The sequence below is a fragment of the Tetrao urogallus genome (genome assembly GCF_951394365.1).
Source record: "Tetrao urogallus genome assembly, chromosome: 5".
NCBI lineage: Eukaryota > Metazoa > Chordata > Aves > Galliformes > Phasianidae > Tetrao > Tetrao urogallus.
The window spans coordinates 22467862-22480964 of NC_136818.1; the positions used below are offsets into that span (position 1 = coordinate 22467862).

The 13103-nt window shown below is 36.5% G+C and overlaps 1 protein-coding gene across 1 annotated transcript in view; it reads right to left on the reverse strand.

Moving 5' to 3' along the window:
• Window positions 1-13103, reverse strand: part of CDC73 (cell division cycle 73) — a gene marked incomplete at both ends in the record, with an annotated part of 96972 nt that overhangs the window by 71001 nt on the left and 12868 nt on the right. Inside the window, 2 exons of the mRNA XM_079535173.1 lie at window positions 4845-4923; window positions 6170-6268. Of these exons, the coding sequence (XP_079391299.1) occupies window positions 4845-4923; window positions 6170-6268 (178 nt within the window). The remainder of the gene's footprint in view (window positions 1-4844; window positions 4924-6169; window positions 6269-13103) is intronic.

Here is a 13103-nt window from a genome sequence, read left to right on the forward strand (position 1 = left end):
ATCTGCTAATGAAAATATACACAGTAATGCATCGGCTTATTGGACTGATCAGATTCTCCATCATCACACAGACAGATGTTCAATTTCCACACATATGACTATCAAAGTTCAAGGAGCCTTGCATTTACTTAAAGCCCACTGCTCTATGTAAATCTAGGTCACTTGACATTTTGATTTTGAACCTACTATAGCTCTAGACATCCACTGGTGACACGAATTCAATCTCTTCGACACTTTTCCAAAGAATAGCTCTAAAAAACTTCAATTAACATTGTTCTGGAACAATGTTTAGGCAAAAAAGACAAAAAAAAAAAAGTCCAGAAGAACATGGCTCTGAAAAACTGGAAAGTCCAAATTCTAAGACTTTGCCTAAATTGCAGGTGAATAAGATCAAACCAACGACTTTTTTTTTTTCAGCTGTGCACTTTTCAGGACAGACAGCAACAGCTCTGCGGACTGTTTAGAAACAATTCACTACCCCACTTTACACTCGTGGCAATTAAATCTCTGAAAACAAATTTCATTCAACATAACAGTCTTCTGAATGCTCCTTTTTAGTATTGCATCCTAACAAGCAAAGCTGAAGTTTCAAGCTGTAACATTATAATGAGACAAAAAGCACAGCAGTAATAGCAGAGTAGCGAAGTCTTAGGCTGTGGCAAGTGAGGATAAGCCCAAAAGCAGCAGCTGTGGGCACAGAAAAGGAAGAATATCTTGTTAACCTTGGGATGAGATGCTCTTATCTCCACCGCCCCACCCTTAAATGAGGTCCGGGAAGGGGTGGATCCTGGCTCCACACTTTTTGGTCACTCGGGTTCACTGCACACACCTGAGCTCCCCTGGGTTGGCCCTGCCTTCCCACCAGGTGCTCAATCACTGCTTCAGGCTGTGACTCAGCATTTCCACTACACAATCCTAAATTCTCAAGTTACACTAACTAGAACTTACAAAGTTCTGTGTAAAATTCATATAAAACAATTCAAGGGTAATCTTACAAACAATTACACCCATATTTTTCAAAAGGTCACAATATTAACAAAGCAGAAAATCACAAGACAGATATGTCTGTTTTCCAGTTCTGAATACTTACGAAACTACCTGCTTACACAAAGCCAGGAAAGCACAAGTGTGACTTATTTTATTCCCTCAACACCAATCTCTTGCACGTTCTCTGCCAGAAAGAAACTGAATCCCATAAGCTTACATATGAATGCAATAATGAAGTCTAACAAGGCATTCAAGCTTTGAAACTCCAGAATTCCTACTCCTATGAATGAAATGGTAAAACTGTACATTAATAAGTGACATTAATAAAACATAAAATGTAGAACTGAATAACAGTGAAGGCAAAGAATAAAACTACAGAGCCAAAAGCAAAGAAAGTTTAGCACAGACAGGAGCTTTGTTTTGTTGCAGATGACTGAGTGCCAGCATGAAAGAAACAAAACCAAAAGGAAGGAAACAGCAGTCAAGCAAAGTAATTGCACTGTTCACCTTCTCACCTCTAAACTATTTGAGCAGAGTGACAGGCACACTGCCAAGTAAGATGTTCTTCCATTGTGGAAATATATAGGATGCACACTGAGTTCTACTGTAAGAGACTATCTAATACATTTACTATGGTATAAATCACCAAGTGTTAAGATACTTGAAGCAAAGCTTTCTCTCTTCTTTCTAGCCATAGCTGCTGTACTAAGATGCTCATTTGTGAGAAAGCCATGACTGTCTTTGCGGTACATAAGAAGCTGCTCTTGGGGAATACTGCCTCGCAATTACAAACCCCTCCAATAAGTACCACTAAAGCAACCTAAACCATTGCAAAAACAAAGCGTGCCCCATCTGACACAAAGATTTTAAGTAAGCCAACCAGAAATGCACTGTGAACCATTGCAAGAGATGGAAAAATAAGGCTGCTATTCAGCAGTCTCCTTTAATAGGAGATCTTTTATTAAAATTCCTAAGTTTAAAGCTTGCAGGGCTAAGATAGTAAACTGTTTTTGCTAAGAGTGAGACTGCTATTAGGCAACTGCTGTAGTAAACCAAACACAGAAATATTCAGAGAAAAAAACTGAACAAAATAGTTCACCTTTAAGTCAGTGAGATTTAAGATCCTTTAAGGAGTAAGCTCACTCGTGTTACAATTGCCATGTATTCAGCTCCATTTCAAGGAAATCACATTACTTGTGCTGAATGGCATAGGAAAATGGTAATGTTTGCTTACAGCTTTGAAAACCACCTACAATTTGCTTCATTTAGGTTATAGTCCTAAAGTTATAGTTCTACATTACTACACCCCAGAAGTAAATAAGCAATCTGTTCTGCTGTTCTCTAGAAGTTAAAGGCCTCAGATATCTCCAGGTCCTCTCCTGAGAAACCCAGATGTTATTTAGCAATTCCACACAACTTCCATGAATGTTATACCAATGCCTTTCATAAATCAACCCTTTATTTGAAATAAATTAGGTGCTCATACCAACATATGTTTATGGTGTTAGACTGTTTATCTAATTTGGTAACATCAGTGACATTCTTAAGCTACTTATTTCTTTAAATGTACCTAGGAGATTGAAAACAAAATTACCTCTGCGTGTGATTAAAGCAAATAATAAAAACGGAAAGTAGAGACATCTTTTATGAAGATGGAGAGTGATAACTTTCCATGTAGAATATGCCCATTCCACAAGCATTCATAATAACAAAAGAACCTTCCAATTGGAAGGAGAGCTGCAGCCCTCCCAGTACTAAGAGAATCCCCAAGACTACAGGCTCAGAATCACTTAGTATACAAAAGCATTTTTACCAATATTAATCACAGGCAGACACCTTTTTTTTCCTGGCAATCCTTTAATTTCACCATTTTCTGATCTCTGCTCAGAAATTTCTGTGGTAAACCCATGCTGTTGAGCTGCTGGATGAAACCTAACTTCTTTTTAGTGACAAACGTAACTCTTTATTCTCTTCCTTTTTTGAACTACATGCATGAAGTCAACAGACATCATCTCTACATGGGTTGCTTGCTAGAACTACATAATTTGTCATCTACAACAACACTGACTGGAATTTCTTGTAGCAGAGTCCACAACGAAATAAATGTATCAGTACATTTTAACAGTTAAAGCTGGATAAAGTAATTCACGGACAGATATAACTTCACACATTTTCTGTACTCTTCATTAGAAAGCGCAGTGAAAGGAAATCTGCTTGCCAAATGCTCAAATCCCAAGACTAAAAGTTATCAGAAAGAAAACTGAAGAGTAAAAAATATCCAGGGAAGGTTCTCTTTCTTCCCTTTCCCCAATCCCATGCCTCTTAAAACAACTATCAGTATCAGTCCTTCATATATGCTCTTACAGATTATTTTTCATTACTTAAAAAGCAAGCAAATGCCTGATCTCACTCCTCCCCCTCCCTCCCCATCACTACTGCAGTTGTCACTGAGTGGGGGTACTAAATAAATTCCACTGGATTGAAACAAAAGTACACCGAAGCCAATGTATGTAACAGGATGTAACAAAATATATGACCAAATTTTCCATAGTGAGTTTCACAAGCATAAAACCCTAGATGATATGTTCACATACAAGTGAGTATTTACAAAGAAAAGTCTATTAGCTTCACAAAGAGCCACAATCTGATTTTGAATGTATTTTACATTATCCAATGAGATGCATGGGAAACAACCCTTAAAAATTTCTTATGGTGTGAAATTCTCCTTAGTGTTAGAGTTGATATTTCTCCTCCTCCAGCTACAAACAAAAATCACTAGCTCATATACTCTTGCTTTTTGTTTACATAGTGAAAATAATTGTGCCATTCCTATACAAAATTTGAACAAGATCAGCTACAGTACAGCACATAGAGTCTGACAATTCACACACACTGTATGAATGCTTTTCTCTTTCCCCATACCAAAAAAAAAAAAAAAAAAAAAAAAAAGGTATTAACGACAACAAGGCCAAATACACTGAAAAATGCAAGCTGGAACTGTTCACCTGCAGTTTAAAGTGTTGTTTAGCAGCACGTAAAGTTTTTGAGGCCCAGAAAAGAAAGCCTTTGGTATCATGCCTAGGAACTTCCATTTACAAAAACAATGATTTTGTTTGAGAACCAGAAGGAAAAGACAACCAAGACAAGTAGTAAGAATTTGCCGTGGCTCTGCAAGAAAGCCACATGCAAATATAACACAGTGTATACAAAACCAAACACAGCAAGATATGAAAATAAAGGTACTCAAATTAGCACTATACCTTGAGATTAGTAAGACCAGGACAAAAAATTCTAAGTTCAGAAAGAAATCACCAGTCAAATTCAAGCTTCAACTCCACTTAAAAACAACTGAAAATTCTTAATCGTCTTGGATTATTTCCATCTTCTCTATAAGGAAGTTAATATTTTGCACATTCTCTTTTTCTTTTTTTTTTTTTTTTTTTTTTTATTACAGGTACATGCTTTAGTGATATTTATTTACAATAACTGACAGCAACTTGCATGAGGAAAGGCAATCTATTTCATTTTATGCATCATGTTTTCAGTTTTGGTAAGGGGGTGCATTGTTTGTTTGATTCAATTTACAAATTGCATGCAATCTTCTAAAAATAAAATACTGTTTTCTTAAGTTTTCAGCTTTCTCCCTAAACGGTAGGAATAATTCCTATGAAATAACAGATTCAAATAGCAGATAGTCTTGTTTAAAATACCTGTAGGTACAGAAACAGCTTTTTTTGGGCTTTGCATAGGTTTGACAAGCAATGACACAATCTGCAACCTTAACTTTACACTCACTGGTGCCATTTTTCATTTTTATATTTATAATTATTTACTTTGAAAAATATCAATCAGCTTACCCTCTTTGCCTTTGAATCTTTCTTGATCATATCTGTTGTAGGCAGCTGGAATAGGTTGCTTATTTCGTAAAGTAGGATCCTAAAACAGATTCAATGAGGTTTGTAAAGCACCCTGAAAAGCTATTTGTTGGTTCTTAAACTTCACTAACTATTACTCAGAATAGCCTGAAAGCATAAACTCAGTTCACTTTGGTAAGACTTGAAATGCCTTTGAAAACTTCTGATGCATTTAAACATCCACTTACAGAAACAGTTTAGAAGTACATACTGATGGGAACTACAACCTGAGACAAATCAAACAATCAGTAAGAAACCACATTAGCTAAAACTTGTAAGTTGCGTAAAATCATAGATTTTTTTCTAATATCTCAAGGTTTTAAAGAAAGAACTGACAACTCATGGTTCAGCCATACACACAGTATGTACCTTGTCAGCTTGACTGAGCTAATAATACATTACACCCTCAGAATAAAACCAAACTCAGTGGAAAAAAAAAACATCATTTGCTTTTTTTGTTTGTTACAGTGGGGTTTTCCTTCTTTGTTTTTCAAGTACCTAAAATGTGCCAGTAAGTACCAACTCATTCCTTCTGTGTATGACTTAGTTCTGTGGTCTTGTTGTGACTGTTCTGCATGACATATTAGTAGTCCAATGTACTATTTGTGAAATTCAACATAAACACTTAAATGTTGAAATTCACCTGGCCACATAAATTTAGGCCTCTGTTAGAGGCAGGAGTAGTAAAAATAAACCAAGTTAAACATCTTTTACAGCAGACTGCCATGAAGTTCAAGAATATGCTTAATAAAGGCTAACAGTAAATATCATAACACAGAACAAACCTTGTCTAATACCTAGACAGCTTAAATAATAAAGCTGTAAGATTGTCCTTCTGATTTATTACAGGCAAAAGAAAGCTGGTTCAAGCTGTTCCCACTCATGAGTCATGTTCCAGATTCTTAAACATTTGCTACCCTATCTGTCAAAAAACCAGCAAAACATTTTGTTTTAAATGGCAGTTGTCTCATGTAATACATTTTTTCCAAGTAGATGCAGAATATCGCTAGTGTATGATACATACAGAAGCTGGCACTAACACTTCATCAGTAAGTAACAAGAACATACTGAACAAATTAAGCTAATATATTCAGCTCTTTAAATACCAGTCTATGTAACTAAAGGCAAAGAATATCTACGAAGTTGTGCTGGGAAATTATTCGTTCACTGGAATGAAACTAAAACAAACTTTGTATTTAATAATGACAAGACATTCTACTCTCAATTTGAAGTGCCAGCCCCCAAAGCCACCAAAGTGCTGCTCTTACCGCAGGTGCTGTATTTGGTGCAGGTCGTTGCTCAGGTGCTCGGCCTTCTTCTCTGGCTTTTACTGATTGAAGAATTGCAAAAATATTCTTGGCAAAGTTCTGAAAAACATTATCAGATATATCAGATATCAGCGAATCTTACCGACTATCTCTGTTTCAAGTAACACCAACACAAGTAGAAAATACCACTTAGTTAACTAGTGTCTCATAGAAAAACAGAGACAGAGCACAAGTTTTATAAACAGAAGTTTTCTGATTATTTTTGCTGTAACAGAACCCAAACATAAGCAGCTCTTGGGCAGACTTGCCACCTCTGTTCCTTAAGACTTACATGCTCAAAAGACATTGCTGAACCTAACTGGCATCATTACAACACCAACTAAACCGAGCTATTCACAAAGAGCTAATATACTGATTTCCTTGTCTATTCTTGCCTATCATGCTTTGCTGTCGCAAGACAAAACAAAAATAAATAAATAAATAAATAACATCAAAAAACAAGATGTTCACCAAGGATTTCCAGGACAAATTCCAGTTACGTATATGCTAAAAGGTGCCCGTCTGCTCACCGCAGTCTGAATTAAGAGCAATCCGTGACAATAACTGTAGTAACTTGAGGCAGTGTTTTGTCAGATAATTCCAAGCCATTGGGACACAACCATACAAGTTATAGCAATCAGTGTTTTTAAAATACATGCATCTGTTCACATGAATAGGCTTGTTTTATTCTAAGCAAAATTGTAGGTTCTAATTTAACTCTTGAAAAGTTAAGTTGTTTAAAGTTAAGGTGTTTAATGTTAGAAATACATGTGTACAGAATGCCCTTCATTACTGACAACTGTCACTAGTGTTAGTATGAGAAAATTTTTGTTAATGAAAATGACTTTTTAATATTTCAAGACAGTATGAAGTATTTTTACATATTCATATATATTTTTATATATGAAGTATTTATAAGTCTATATGCTTAGACTCTTCCACAGCATTGTATGCTAATCTTGAAACGTTGTCAGTTAAGGCCAATAGCATCACAAACCAAATGCAGAAGTTACACAACTAAGACCTGTGGGGTGAATTGTATAGAAATAAATTAGAGATCTCGAAAGCAAAACTTCTCTAAGCTTGCTCCCTTGACAAGCACGTTGCCCATTTATTCAAAGGCAGAAGGGCTGCACCTGGAGACCTCTGGAAACCACTTACGAAGGTAAAGCCATTTATTGCACAAAATCTTTTCATAAAGACTGAGAGAACTCATGCAGAAGCATATTTCAAGTTCTTTTCTATCAGAAAAACCTTGGTAATACCCTTCAAAGAGCTTGAGCCATGTGCATATCAATTATATGCAGATACTCAAAATCAGCTCTGTTCTAAGGAAAACTAAACTAACTGCATGTTTTTACTTGAAATTCAGAGTTCTCCTGAAGTCTGGGCTGAGCAGCACAACAACCACAATTCCCGTCTCTGCTGTGCTTCATCACATACTATCTCTTGGAAAGACAAGCTCCTCAGTCTTCCAAAACGCGGGAGAAGAAACTGATTAATTAACAAGAACAGGAATTTAGAGTTCAGACTGCCCGTGGAAAAGCCAAATCCTTCCGTCACAGAGGAGCTGCAGCCAGCTTCCACGTTTCTGTTTCATTCTTAAAAAACATGGTTTACATACTCTTCAAACTATGTTTAATTTTCAAAATAGGAATTTTTCAAGGGCATTTCAGCATCTCAGTTTTTAAATAACTGGACCAAACTTCAATTTCCATCAGGGTGAAGAACAACAGGATATTCTCCAGTCTGCTGAAAAGAAGTCGTTATTGAGCACGGAATTACAAAGTGTTCTCGCTGATGTTTTCTCTGACAGCATCAAAATGCAGGTCCCTCAAGGACACCAATGTCTATTTAGACAGAGAAAAAACAGTGCCTTAGCAAGCACTCAAACTAAAATCACCATCTTGCTTTTTATTGTCTTGTTTGGGGATATGGGATTATATTATGACAAAAAATAATCAAGCAGACCATCCATTGCAGGTACTGACTGATTTGCAAAGCCCTGAAGAGCAGAAAGACCTCTGAGTGCTCATTGTTCATCCCAACAGAGACCCAGAATACAAACGCGCTCCAGTTTCTACCCAGATTTAGTTGAATTTCATCTCAAATGCAACATTTTTATTATCAAAAACTTTCAATGTGGGGCACAGCCCAGAAAAATGAATAAATCCATCTCTCTCTGCATTAGGTCTTACAGAAATCTGAATACGCTTCAGAAAGAATGCTTAAGAAAACCCTTAGTATAAAAAGGACAATTTCATCAATTCTTCTGTTTTTCTGCCTGTGCCCATGAAAGATCTCTTTGTTAATTCCAGCCATGTTTACAGCTAATAATAATTCATCCCACTGGAGGAAAAGAAAAAGAAAAAAACAAAAACCGAAGAGGCAGAATGTTTCAGTAGCTGTAACAATCAGGATTCTGCTATTTACTTAAATAAAGCTCTACATTAATAGCTCCCATCTTCCATCATTCCTCTTAATACTGGACCCATGCTCTAGGGATAGATTGGGAAGGGAAAGCAGCAGTAGTCAATAGAGGATCAAGGACAGCAGCTACAGTCAGCTAAACAGTCAATCATCATCTTACAGGAAGAATACTTACAAATTATTGAAGAAAACCTGCAACAATACATAAATTCTCCAGATGTCATGCCACAGATAGGTCACTGCTCAACAACACAATGACTAACATGCACCAAGTCAACTAACTCTCACTAGTGTTAACTTAATAGGAATTAACTTGTTTGTATAGTACATCAATGGAGTAACTGTATATTTAAAAGAAAACCTTTTGCATGCTTAAATGTAAAGCACACATTTCGATCCAGAGTCCTTTAGAGAAGGCATCACTCTCCTATGTCAAGAAACTCTAAATATCTTCCACACAAACTGTTCACAAATATTGAAGCTGATTTTCACCTCTTGCTATTCTAAAACGAAGAGTCTCAGATTGCTGCGTTTAGAATTGCGTGCTCAGTTGCCCTCAGGTTCAAAGGTTGAACATATCCAAGATTAATATTCAGGAACAGCTGCAAGCAAGCACAAGCATGCAAATACAGGTAGCCTGGTTACATGAACTCTGGATGTTCTCTGTACTGTGCTTTTTGAAACTGTAACTGATTTCCATCATTTCTGACCCAACATCCTTCCTAAAACAGGAACTTTTCAACAAGACCACAGCTAGAAATACGATTTTGGATGATACTAGGCTGTGATGAAGTAACCCCTCTTCCCATTTGCATTCTCAAGTTTCTGCTGAATAATAAGTAAAAGCACAAGATGCTTAATGGGTATGCAGAGGGCTCGTGGAACTTAAACCACTTTCCATATGCTTTTGGCCTGTAAAGACTGTAATACAGTCATTCATACAACAGAACAATTGGTACAAGAAACACAAACAGCTAAAAAAGACCACCTGAATATAAACACGTCTCTTTAGTTGTGCTTTCAGAACAACTGCAATGTAAGGAATAATTGGAATGTATACAATTAACAAAAGCAGAATTTAGGGAAAAAAACATTAAGCTGTCCAATAGAGTATATTAAAAAATATCAATAACACTTGATTTTTGCTAACTGCTGCGGAAAAAGAAAATTAAAGTCACACACTCCCTTTCACAAAAAAGCTGCTCTGGGAATCAAATAACATTTCTCCAGTTAAAACATTGAAGTATTACTACAGTCTACTAAAATGAATGGAAAACATGCAGCTATTAGCCCTGTGTATCTGTGGAGTGTTCTCAGTAACAAGTTTCACTCCTCACGTGGTCTGTATTATATTTCATTCACTAGATTTTGACAGCAAACTTACTGTAATAAAGACCTGCAAAATATCTAATTTGAAACAGAATCCAGACTGACTAAGAAACATGAAATGCTGTAATATCCTGAAGATAGAAGAGAACTACATCTGTTCTGAACACTCACTTGCAGATACCTGAATTTACTTCTTGTGTGCGTATGTCATACAAAAATACAGTCTTCGCTGGACTTACTTATTAAATCACAGAACAAGTGCCCAGGTATGAGGTAACTTCACAGCTAAGCTAAATTTCATTCAGGAAACACAATTTGGTTACTACTTTCTGACACACTGGAGGTACCTTCTTACAAAAGAAGACTCAGCATTGTTCAATATGAAAACAATCGTCACAGTCTGATCCATTTTTCTTTTCAGTGCTGTACACAAAACCTATCGGTTAGAATCAAGCAGCAAAACAGCCTTCCCACTTAGCTAATACAAAACACAGAATAAAGTAGAGTTTGGGAAACTAAACCCACTCCATTACACTTGTGCATAGCCATTTTAAAACCATAGCTTTCTTCCATTTGAATGCACTATGAGATATTAACCCGGCACATCTTTGCCTGTTCAATTTCACAGTTGAATTAATTCACTACTGTGAATTTCAGGAATGTGGAACAATCCTGCCACCTAGGGCCCATGAGCAAAATTGTTTGTACAATCAAAATTTCTTTTAAAATTTGCAAAATTTTACTTAGGCCACATAGCTGTTAATACTAGTTAAAAACATCATCTTAATCTTGCTGTAAAATTATTTTCATTTCAATATTTACTGACTTTATTGCTATGAAAGCTCAAAACACACACAAAAAAAACCCCTATGAAACAAAATAACCAAAGAAAGTCTCATAGCATTTACTTCAAATGTGCAATTATTGTTAAAAGGGTCAGGCCTATAATTAAAAGCCATTCCTTTGTCAAAAAAATAGCGTGTGCAAATACCATCTGTGTAGGTCATATTTTCCAAGAAATAACACAAAATCAGAAATATCGAGCACTGTAAAGACGAGATACATTGGGTCAAAATTATGGCTCTTGCTATTGAATTTGTGTATGAATTGAGAAAACCAGAGAGGAATAATGTTCAGTAGTCTGTTGTTCAAAGCAATGCACAGTATGAGTGAAGCTGGCAGTTGTGGGTTACATCCAAGGTAAATGCAACCCAGCAGCAAAGAGCTAATCCTCTGTCTAGGTCAGCTATCAATGCCCCAGTTGTTTCGCTCAGTTCTGGCCTGCATCACTATGCTCACAAACAAACTCAAAAGCAAAGAAAAAAAAATGAAGACTAGAGTTCGATACAGAAAGCTCAGTCGTGTTCTTCAGAATAAAATTAGAACTCAGTCCAACCCCCTCAGTATGAATGTCCTTTTTATGGTTGCGCAGTACACTCGGCAGCAACAACCTTTCTTCCTACAGGTAAGTAGAGCTGACTTTAATATTATGGCAGGACCACTGTAAGTAAAGATATGAAATCTTAATTGAGATGAAGGTTTAAAAGAAGCTGTTGGCGTCAACAAGTGGCTTCCTGTTATACGAAAGAAAATAAAACCTTGGAAAAATATTTGCTGTATAACCAGTTTTTTCCACACAAGAAACATATACAGTAGTAGTAGTAAGACAGAAAAACATTTGATTCAGCCTTACTTCCTTTTAATGACAAAAATATTTGTATTTCAAAATACACAACATTCACTTTTGATTTTTTGGTACAGTAAGCATTAAGCAGAGAGAAAATCAAATCAGTCGCTCAGCAGGAAGGAAGCAACACAAACTGAAGTGAGACCTTGGCTTTCAAATTCTGACCTAGATGTAGTAATTAATACGCACAACGAAAATCTTACATGGACAAAACCCACAATTATGTGATTCAGGCTTACTAACCTGGAGGGACTGAGTTTCAAATAATCCTGACTCTATACTAAGCTGCTATACATGTTTGTTTGGGCTGATTAAGTTATTTTTCCTGTAGCTAGGGAGAGCTAGCTCAAGAGAAGGTAACTCTAACATATTCGTACTTATTAAAAAAAAAAAAGGGAAAAAAAAACAATACCTTAAGCTTTCAACATGGGAGACATCACTGTGGCCTTCCAGTACTTGAAGGGAGCATACAAACAGGAGGGTGAACAGCTGTTTAAAAAGGTGTATAGTGATAGGACAAAGGGGAATGGTCTTAAACTGAGACGGGGAGGTTTAGGTTAGATATTAGGATGAAGTTCTCCACACAGAGGGTGGTGACACTCTGGAACAGGAGTCTGCCATCCCTGGAGGCATTCAAGACCAGGTTGGATGTGGCTCTGGGCAGCCTGGTCTGGTGCTGAGCGACCCTGAATATAGCAGGGGTGGGTTGAAACTCATTGTGGTCCTTTTCAATCCAGACCATTCTATGAGTCTACAATATATGATAAAGAAATGAATACATCGTTGTTTTTTTTAAATCAGAAAGGCACAGAGCATATTATTACCAAAAGAACACTGCTTCATTTCAAAGAGTCAGAAATTCACCTTAGTCCATTTCCAAGATCCCAGTTTTAAGATTTCTCCACACCTAAGTCACATGCTGCTTTTATACCAAGTATAATACCAACTATTTCTGAGTACTCTGGGAGCTTAACGACAAAAAACAAAACCAGGAAGAAAACTTGTACATCAATCAAAAGTACATCAATCACTGAGACAAACTCTCCCTTCCAATATACCTGTGAGTGCTGAAACTCCTGCTTAGATTACTTTAGTATTCCTGCAGATAGCATTCAAGCATCACTAACACTTTTATAGCAGAGATGGAAGGAGGTTTTTGCTTCAGAAAGGACTGCTGAAGCCTGCTTCCATAGATTACAAAAATCAAAGGATTATTCAGAAAGGAAAAACAGAGAGAGGAAGGACATGAAAGGAAGGAATCAATTTCAGTTTAAGCAAAGTTTTTTTCCAAGCGTTCCGTGCTTTATTTTACAAAACAGGCATTTATCCCAGAAACAGATACACAGAACTGAGAGCCCTGCAAGGCAATAATTCAAAACTCAATTATCTAAACAGTTATTATGACAAACATTCTACATAAAGATTCAAATTTTTAGCTGCCAGACAAGA